Source organism: Drosophila serrata, unplaced genomic scaffold, assembly GCF_035046125.1.
Source record: "Drosophila serrata isolate PLE 108 unplaced genomic scaffold, ASM3504612v1 contig_249, whole genome shotgun sequence".
Classification (NCBI taxonomy): domain Eukaryota; kingdom Metazoa; phylum Arthropoda; class Insecta; order Diptera; family Drosophilidae; genus Drosophila; species Drosophila serrata.
The window spans coordinates 3,587,668-3,598,174 of NW_028257147.1; the positions used below are offsets into that span (position 1 = coordinate 3,587,668).

At 44.9% G+C, this 10,507-nt stretch overlaps 1 protein-coding gene across 1 annotated transcript; it reads right to left on the reverse strand.

Moving 5' to 3' along the window:
• Positions 1–900: 900 nt before the first annotated feature.
• On the reverse strand, positions 901–9,334 carry LOC110181316 (uncharacterized). Its single transcript, XM_086832685.1, is given in 4 exon segments — positions 901–1,382; positions 1,384–1,514; positions 4,937–4,940; positions 7,991–9,334. Coding segments are annotated over 4 exon segments (1,878 nt in total). The 5' UTR covers positions 9,310–9,334; the 3' UTR covers positions 901–958.
• Positions 9,335–10,507: the final 1,173 nt, after the last annotated feature.

The window sequence follows — 10,507 nt, forward strand, 5'->3', positions numbered from 1 at the left end:
TAAGGAGCATAATTTAGACAAATATTGCTCATACGCAGTGGCTCATTATGAACCCAACTCGGGTAGTTAATTTAAATAAATCGACAGAGTCGAAACATTAACTAGTTCGCACTTTGGATGAAGCCTATCATCCCTGGAAATAAATTCTGATTAATAAAGTGAAGTGTTTCCGGGAGCAACAAGGTATTTATCGGATTCTTTGTCAGGATTAATTTTTATCCAATCGAATTCGTATTGTAAGCTGATAGTTTCATAAACGATTTGGCCGTTGGCAGAAATTTCTGTGTTATAAAATCAAACGTGTACACAGAAAATATATATAGGTTCACAAATATCAACAATAAAATCCAGAAATGGCAAGTATAAACCACAAAGAATGCCTGATTCAAAAAACAAAAATGTTTTCCATGTGTATACCAACCAGTTCAGAATATTCCCTGATAAATTAATTTCAGCTCAAAGTTTCATTCCATCTGCCCGTCGACTCCAAACCATTTGCTTTTTGTTTGTTTCGTAATCGACTTACCCAAAAGGGCAAAAGCCAAGACCAGATATTTGACTATACATTTTGACCAAAATATTTGGCTAAAATCAACAAACAAACTAACAGTTTGATACAATAAGCAGCAGCAGCAGACTGACACAAGAGAGCTCGAACAACAATTGGCTAAAACAGTTTTGCACCCTCGGGCTAAAGGAGAAATAAACTGCGAGTGCTGGCTAAAATGAAACGAGTGTGGGAAATGGCATTTAAGCCACTCACAAATCCTTGCAACTCATGCAGTATGAACAAATTTCATTGAAATGAAAAGTTTTAGCAACTAAAAGGGGGGATTCATAAAGTTAATTTAATTATTTACAGAAGACTTCTACGTTATTATCGACGCCATGGTTGCTATTAACAATGCTGTCTAGTGTTCCCTTAGTGTTTATTGTTGTATGTTTTATATAAAAAAAGTTACAGAGAACAATAGCAGAATGGATTCAGCTCAGGATTCTGTATGCAATCATTATTGTTAGAATTGTCACCGCCGAGACGAACCACATCGCCAATGAGGTGGATACTGTTCTTGTGTATCCTTGTCATTCCTTCAAAATAGGATATTCCCGGTTTCACCTTCAATCGCACTAGGATATCCTTTTCGGTATAAAAAAGACTCTTGTGTCTCTTCTTTTTATTAATGTGATTCAGACTTTCGGGAACAGCGAATTGAGCACTGACAATCGATTCCAATTGCAAAGGCTTACAGACGGGATACTCCTCTATTAACTTATTTATCGAATTCACAATGATATTGGCCGACTGCATGGCTATAGGATTATCCACAGAAATGGCCACTTGCTTGTGACACAGACAAAAATGACTGTGTTGACAGTTCCTCCGATTTCAGGGTGATAGATTCGTCCTCCAGGGTTTTGGGATGCAAGAGATGTCTCAAGGTCTCATGAAGATCGTACGTGGTCACCAGACTATGGGAATTACCAGCCAAATTCTTGATCGCCATCGGATATTTCTTTCGCATCTGTTTGTAGGGGGGCGATCCTGCCGCTGAAGATCCTGTCTTGTTAAATGTAGCCCAATGGAAATTCCCACGTCGAAGCGGAGTCGAAAAATAAAGGCGGGGGCGTCGTGGGCAATTCAACTGGTCAGCTTTATTTCGCTGCATACATAAGACTAACTCTAGCTTAAATGTAAGGGCCGCGCTCCCGACCGATAAGCTACGCTTAACAGTGCGAGAGCGGGCCCGAGAAGTGGAGCGCGAACAAGCCGTCCCTCAGCTCGCTTAGCAGCGAGCGAAGCTCGGGAATTCGGGAGCGGGCGTTCGCGAACATCGAAGAGTGGGCGCGGGAGCGCTTAGACTAGCCCGATGAGCAGTGCTCGAAGAGCCGACTTGCGGGAGTGCAAGAGCGGCCAAGGCTTTGGAGGCTCGGTGGACAGAGGCGGCCCCGCGGCCGCCGCGAAGGGGTCTTCTGACGTGAACATTCTCCCCCCCTTGCAACTACTCGGGTTGCAACATATTCGTCCTGTATAACTGCCGCGTTCTGCAGGGGGTCCTGGCTAGCGGCGGAAATTGCCTATGCGCACCGGACTGGAGCGGTGGACGGAGGCCGTGGAGTGGCTGAGGAGGGGCGGGGAGAGGCGCAGGATCCTAGAGGTGACGTCGACGTCGGAAGCGGATGAAGCTCGGTGGCAACCTCGGAATCGGTTGGATTGGACCTCTGATCAGAGCGTTCGCGTGGTGCGAAGCGGTGGCATCTTCTCGAAGCGGACTGGAAAAAAAGTATCATTTAGAAGAGCGGTCAGTAAATAAGCACGGAGTCATCCGATGCTGCGATCGGGGTGCGGGAACTGGACTTCCCGGCATATGCAGGAGCGTGTGGTGATGCTGATTGCACGTCTTGCATCGGTCACCACTGCGGCACTTGCCTTGGGAATGTTCGTGGGCCAAACAGTTCGAACAGTAGCGGTTGGTGGACACCGCGCGGAGCCTCTTCTCAGCACTAAGCCTGAGGAACTTGTGGCATTTTCGAAGCGGATGGACTCCGCTGCAGACTCGGCATGGGTAGGATAAATTACCTCGGGAACGTCTGCTCTTGATGTCGTAGGGTACCCAGTAATTGAAGGCGTTGGGAGTAGTGATTCGCGTGGAGAACGCGGATATCCTTTGGATAGGTGCGGTTACTGGGCTGGAAGGTTCAGGAGCATATTGAACACTGGAGGAACAGCTTTTGGGATGCAGCAGGGTGTGATGCCGTCTGCGGCATGTATGGCAGGAGTGGGCACTGGGGCAATCCCGCTGCTGATGGCCTCGTGCCAAACAATTCAAGCAGAGTTGCTTTCTTCGGATGATATTTGACCTCTCGACTACGGTCATTTGAAGGAAACGGGGACATCTTCGCAGGGGATGGTTTTCCCTGGAACATAGGTCACACCGTCTGGGTCTGGGTGTTGGAGTCACTCTGAAGTCGGAAGAATGGAGCCGGGGCGCTGGGGCCCTCGGAGTCGACAACTCTGGCGGAAAATGCCTTGAGTTGGTAGGCGAAACGTCGTCGATGGCCTCCAGCGTACGATGGCGCTCGGTCAGAAACGCGTCTAGCTCGTTCCAAGTTGGAATTTTGTCCTTATTGTGAATAGATTGCTCCCACTTGGAGAGCGTGAGCTTGGGGAGCTTCGAGGAAACCATGTACACTAGGAGGCAGTCCCAGGCTTCGACTTGAATGGCGGTCATCTCTAATGCCGCTAGACAACTCTGGATAGTGCTTTGCAGCTCCCTTAGCGCGCTGCCGGACTCTTGGGGGATAGCCTGAATGTTGAAAAGGATTTTCAACTGGCTGTTGACCAACAACCGCCGGTTCTCGAAGCGGTCGGTGAGGCTTTGCCAAGCTGCGACGAACCCCTCATTGGTGAGCGGGGCTTTGGAAACAATGGCGTGCGCTTCGCCAGTTGTCTTGGATAGTAGGTGGAACAATTTCTCCACCGGGGTGAGACTAGGGTTGTGGATATATACCGCCGTGAAAAGGTCTCTGAATGTGGGCCACCGAAGACAGTCACCAGCGAAAGTTTCGGTGTCCACCGGTGGCAGGCGACAACCAGCGGACTCTGGGACGGACGAGTTTGGGAAAATCGGCACGGACTGAGAAGATCCCTTTTCCATCAACTGTTGGAGGTCGGCACTACATCTTTCGTAGACCGAGAAACAATGCTCATATCTGGACTGGAGCATTAGCCTGCTGGTGTTACTCTCACCGGATGCCGAAATAAGATCCGAACAAATATCGTAATCCCTTTCGACCTTTTCCCACAGTGCGCGAATCTGATCGCGACGCACTTTACACGTGGAAGGAGAGGGCTGGGCGGTTTCTGGGGCGTCTAGAGGTTGGATCTTTGCCTCGAAGTGACTCACACGGTCTGTCGTGGCAATAAACTTCCTCAGCGCTATGTCGATGGCGGTTTGAGCCATTTTTGTAGTCGAGCAGTGGATTTTAAGTTAATCGGAGAGGGTCGCGGAAATGCGGACTGGGATCCTCCCAAACGGATTGACGGAATCGGCCGTAATTAAAATACAGGAATAATTTTAATTCGAAATTAAAAAGCCTTGTGTATTATAGAATATATAATATATTTCGGACGTGGAGGTTTGCTTATATTTTGCTCAGAAAATTGGGCACGAATTGTGGATGGATCCCGTAATAAATTAAATACGAATTTAGGAACGTATTGGTCGGAAGTAATTAATTGTTGCCAAATTTATTGATCACGGATGAAATGGTCGAAATAAACCCTTGGCTTTAGTTCGAGAGAAAAAACTCAGTGGGTCATGCCGTCGGCAAAGCCGTGCGGAACTCAAAAGAACCCAGAGGAAAAAACAACACGACCGTTGCGGCGATTAAATCGAAGACAATTAAAAACACTCGTTTGTGTTTGGGTTTCGATGCTCAGCGCAGAATAGCGCGAAGCTTATATGTATGGAGGTATGTGTGTAAATTTGTATTTCTTTCACCTAAATGAAAATAGGATAAATAAAATTCGGATAATTTTAAATTCTTGGCTCACGAAATTTCCTTAAAATTGTAGGTGGCGGATTTTATCTCGTCGGCACTGTTCGGCTGTGGAAAGTATGAGTGCAGGTGCTTGTACACGCTCTAGGCACAAAGAGGAGACGAAAAAAAATTACAAATAACTACTTGCCCTTATGCGGGCGTGGGTATATACACTCACCAGAAAAAGTGTGCGTACAAACATAACGCGCAACTTTGATGTTAAATAAAAATAGTTGTATGGAAGATATTGACTTCATTTTTTTTTTTTAAATTAACGACACATCTATTATTTAAAATTATAACCAGTCTTCATTTATTTCCATTAACAACAATTTTTATTAAAATTAAAAAACAAAAAATACACATGATTTCGGGCAAGAAAAAGTGTGCGTACAAAGCTTTCAATCATCGTGCAACAGCTCTTTAAGCAGCTTTAGGTACCGTTAGATCATAAATAACGGTGATAAAAGCAGTACAAGTTCGTGGTGCTTTTTTGTTTTAATGAATTTCGTCATTACAATCAATACATCGCCATGGACAAGAAGCGGAAGGAAATTGCTCCCAGTATGAGGGAACTGATCGTTAAATTACGTCGTGAGGGGAAAACTCTGCGGGAAATTGGCGAACTTGTATCCAAAACCCATTCAACTATTCAAAGAGTTCTAAAAAATTTTGATAAAAACGGTACAGTCCATTCAAAGCCACGTTCTGGTCGGCCGCCAATACTGACCGATCGAGAGAAGCGGGACGTTTTGAAGGCGGTGAGGCGTAATCCTAGGTTAACGTCCTCAAAAATTAGCCTGGACATAAAGGAGAAGTTCAACAAGGATTTACACGATGATACAGTCCGAAAATTTTTGAAAAAGGAGGACTTTCATGCCTGTGTTGCGCGGAAGAAGCCTCTCATTTCGCCCGTCAACAAAAAGAAGCGCGTGGATTTTGCTAAAAAATTCATTCAAGAGCCTTTAGCCTTCTGGAACAAGGTTCTTTTCAGTGATGAAAGCAAATTCTGCATATTTGGTATAAAAGGGCGAAAACTTGTGTGGCGCAAACCTGGTACAGCCCTTAATGTGCAGAACCTCGCGCCGACGGTTAAGCACGGTGGTGGCTGTGTGATGGTGTGGGGCTGTATGGCGGCAAGTGGAGTTGGCAACCTGGTCTTTATCGACTCCACAATGGACCACAAGGCGTTTATGAAAATCCTTAAGGACAACTTGCACCAAAGCGCATCAAAATTGGGTCTTGCTGATGACTTTTGGTTCCAACAGGATAACGACCCCAAGCATACTGCGCATAATGTGAAGCAATGGTTGCTTTACAATACCAAAAATCAGCTTCATTCACCGCCTCAGTCGCCGGACTTAAACCCCATAGAGCATCTATGGGATTTTCTGGAGCGAAGGATTCGACTTCAAAAAATTACATCGAAGGAGACGCTGAAGCAAGTGATTTTGGATGAGTGGGGCAAAATACCACCTGATGTCACAAAAAAATTGGTTCATTCAATGCCAAAACGCTTGAATGAGACAATAAATAGAAAGGGGTATCCTACCTCTTACTAATTTCATCGATGCCTTAAGTTTAAATGGTTTTTTGTTAATAATTTTAAGTTTGTACGCACACTTTTTCTTGCCCGAAATCATGTGTATTTTTTGTTTTTTAATTTTAATAAAAATTGTTGTTAATGGAAATAAATGAAGACTGGTTATAATTTTAAATAATAGATGTGTCGTTAATTTAAAAAAAAAAATGAAGTCAATATCTTCCATACAACTATTTTTATTTAACATCAAAGTTGCGCGTTATGTTTGTACGCACACTTTTTCTGGTGAGTGTATGTATGTTATAGCTTGGATCGGTCAGCGCAGAATAGCGCGAAGCTTGCCCAATATATACGTATGTATGTAAAAAAAATTGAAATAAATAAAAAACAGGATTTATAAACTTCGGATATTGTTAAGTCCTTGGATCACGAAAGTTGTGGAAAGTTGTAGATGGCGGATTTTGTCTCGTAGGCACTGTGCGGCTGTGAAATGTATGAGTACAAGTGCTTGTACACGCTCTAGGCACAAAGAGGAGACGAAAAAGAAATGACAAATAATAACTTGATATGCCCTTATGCGGGCGTGTGTGTATATATGTAGGTATGTAATTGGAGATCGATGCTCAGCGCAGAATAGCGCGAAGCTTGCCCAATATATCTGTATGTATGTAAATAATTATAGAGATCAATGCTCAGCGCAGAATAGCGCGAAGCTTGCCCAATATATGTATCGTAAATTGAAATAAATAAAAAATAGGATTTATAAAAATTCGGATTATTTTAAATCCTTGGTTGACGAAATCTGTTTCTTGAACAACTGTAGGGTTTGTATTGGCACAGTGGAGCGTCGAGAAGTGGACTGTATTGAATTGTGCGAACAGAAAAATGTGTATGGATATAGCATACAAAAAATATCGTGACAGCGGCAGACTGTTCGGCGATCAGGGTGAATTCCCGAAACAAGCGCACACCGGCTGGCCAATATTAATTATGCCTTTCCTTTTGAAACACAATTTCACTGTTCACGAAGAACTTTTTTTTTGCACGGAAATTTTAGCACAAGTTTAGAATGCGTGTGTGTGTATGTGGCTGCACATAGGCCTCGACCGTTGGCAAGTGGATGAACAACGGGGAATCGAAGAGACGGCGAGGAGGATGGCGGCGCACACAAAACGGACACGGATGGAAAAATTTCGAAGTTCGGAGGCGAATAGAAAAGTGGAATTTCTCACTGCCGTGATGTCAGGAAAACTCGGACGGGGAGTTGACACGAACGAAAAACAATAAATTTTGCAGCGGTGCGACCGAAATTAAATGTTCGGCCCACTGTCTAAGACCGGCAGCGAGAACAAGACGGAATCAAGCATATACTTATCTCAGCGGAAAAATCACCGGGAACTGCTGGTGAAGGGATGGAAGGATATCCTCATCCGGCTCGAAGGACCAATGTTTGTAGGGGGGCGATCCTGCCGCTGAAGATCCTGTCTTGTTAAATGTAGCCCAATGGAAATTCCCACGTCGAAGCGGAGTCGAAAAATAAAGGCGGGGGCGTCGTGGGCAATTCAACTGGTCAGCTTTATTTCGCTGCATACATAAGACTAACTCTAGCTTAAATGTAAGGGCCGCGCTCCCGACCGATAAGCTACGCTTAACAGTGCGAGAGCGGGCCCGAGAAGTGGAGCGCGAACAAGCCGTCCCTCAGCTCGCTTAGCAGCGAGCGAAGCTCGGGAATTCGGGAGCGGGCGTTCGCGAACATCGAAGAGTGGGCGCGGGAGCGCTTAGACTAGCCCGATGAGCAGTGCTCGAAGAGCCGACTTGCGGGAGTGCAAGAGCGGCCAAGGCTTTGGAGGCTCGGTGGACAGAGGCGGCCCCGCGGCCGCCGCGAAGGGGTCTTCTGACGTGAACAGCATCCAAGCAGGATATAAGATCGACAAAAATGGCTGAGAGTCTTCGATCATGCCTTGATAACTCTGACGAAAGTTTCCCCATCTAATGCCATGATCGGACATAAAGATGATTATGGTATTATTTAGAATTCCGACATTGTTCAGGCGTTTCAAAAAGCGCTCGAATCTCTTGTCCACAAAGCGGGACATATAATCATGTACGCCATTGCCCCACCAGTAAAAGGAGAAGAAAGGATAACGCTGCATGTGCGGCAACAGTTTGTAGTTCATCTCCATTAGGACATCCAAGAAGCATAATGCGTTGTCCATTTTAATTCTTGATTGTTGTACATAGACTTGAGTCATCAAATCGTGAAAATTATGATCGGTGGTTTGCTTAGCGAAGCCTGGCTTTCCATCATGGAACATTGAGAAGGGAGCCCAGTCCTCGCCCCAACTGGTATTGTATCCCGCCGCCTTGTAGTCCTTCCAGATCAAAGGAAGGTCATCTAATTTCTTCTTCCAGTTCCAATACTTCTGGCTCTCCGCCTCACTCAGACCCGTAAGCATGGGAATCAAGTTTTGATAGGAATTTACCCCAATCTTATTGAAGCCCCAGAACTCCACGTGGGATGTTTTCTTGCGAATGTAAGCCAGCGTTTTTGGCATTTGCCGAAGAAATTGAAGATGTGAGACGGAGTCCAAGCCCACGATCATAACGGAAATGGGTGAATTTCCACCCTTGGTATTCATGTTTTTATTCCAGAACTTAAAGGACGTCGGGGGAATAGCCAGCAGATTCTGCGGTGGCGGACTAATAAAGTAATGGGATTCGTCGCACAGAGTGGTATTTATCAGTGAATTATAGCAAGTTACTTGCAACTGAAGCACATCCTTGGGCACCTTAATGACGTAGGGATAATCCAGATTGAACCTGCCCAGGTCGATCAGTGTGCTTTCCAAGTGCCGAGTGCTATGAAACTTTGACCAATAGCAATGAATCTGTCCTTCGTGATTGAAACCATAATTGTCCAGAATCCGATCCATATCGGGCACCAATTTTAGATACCAATTTCTATCCATTACCTCCGCATGAAACCAATTGGTGCTCAGGCAGCTGTGATGGAACTTACGATGTGGCCACTCCCTCTTAAAGTACTTGGCAATACGCGGATTCATCACATCCATGGCCTCGATGCGACATCCTGGCGTATTCACAAAGAACGCATTACGAATCTTTCCAGCCTTTTGTTGGGTTCCTATGAAAAGATACAAATACAGAACCAAGGCTGACAGGATCACTGCCAGACCCAACTTCCGAAAAGATTTCTCGCCCATTCTGAAGAATTATCTATCTATTCACAATTTCTATTTTTGAAGGAAAATAGTTTGTTTGTTTTAATATTTTTAGAAAGCCTACTATTATTCTCTTATAAGCAAAGTATACTATCCTTTCAGCTTGTTTAACTTTCACCCAAGATAATATAAAGTTTTGATATTTTTTGCGAGAGTGTGTGTGAAATGAACTTCCCATGAGGTGCCGCAATATTTGCCGTCAAATGAAATCCCAACATCCGCAGCCACATCCACATCCACATCCACCTGGTGGCTAACCAGGTGACGACAGTCGTTCCCTTCCGTTACGCTGCAGTTGCTAAAGTCTGAAAAGAAATGCGACAGCTGCAAGTCATCAAGTCGGCGGCGCCAAGAGAATTCGCTACAAAGTGCCAAAAAAAAAGTAAAGATATTCAAGGGGAAAAGCGCGGTGAAAATGCACAGAGTGTCGCACACTTTTTGTCTCATATTTCTGTCATTTTCCCAGGCGCCATTTTGTTGGCTAGCAATTTAATTTCATATTTTATGCAGTCAAAAATTTCGCGCAGAGCATGCGACAAAAATGGTTGTTCTCTTCCAGGTTCAGGTTCAGGATCTGAAGCTGGTCCTGTTCCTGTTTCTGAATTCCGCTCCCGGTGCTTTTGCTGCAGTCTCAAGGGGGCCAAGACAGTCGCTGTGGGTTAAGGTGCCTTTGCCGGGGTCATTATAAAGTCAGACCTGATGGCGGCATTCTCATCTGCTCTTGGCAAAAGCTTGGATAGCAAAAGAATAATGATGTCAGTGCAACTTTAAATGCAAGAAATTTAAGGAGCAAAGAATTTAATTTCACTTCTGCTTCTGCTTGGCTGAAACAAACAAAAGAATGTCCAACGCCAAACCAATTTTTTATTGCCTTCCTCTAACTTGTGTTTCTGACAGCCCAGCAACTCCCACCAATTATCTGTGAGTTATAACTTTTGATTTTGCACGTCGAACTTCTACCAATTAGTGGCCTCTGTCACTGGTTCGGAGTCTTTAAAAGTTTGCCGCATGAGTTGGCAGATGCCAATGGGCCACCTGCGGGGCAACTTTGGCCAACATCGACATTGGGGATAGATAGGCTATATGAAGGAGCGGATATGGCTGGAATGGAATGCAGGTGGTGGTCAAGTCCTGCGTTAATACTGCGATTCCGAACTAATGGCATAAGCCGCTTATGTAC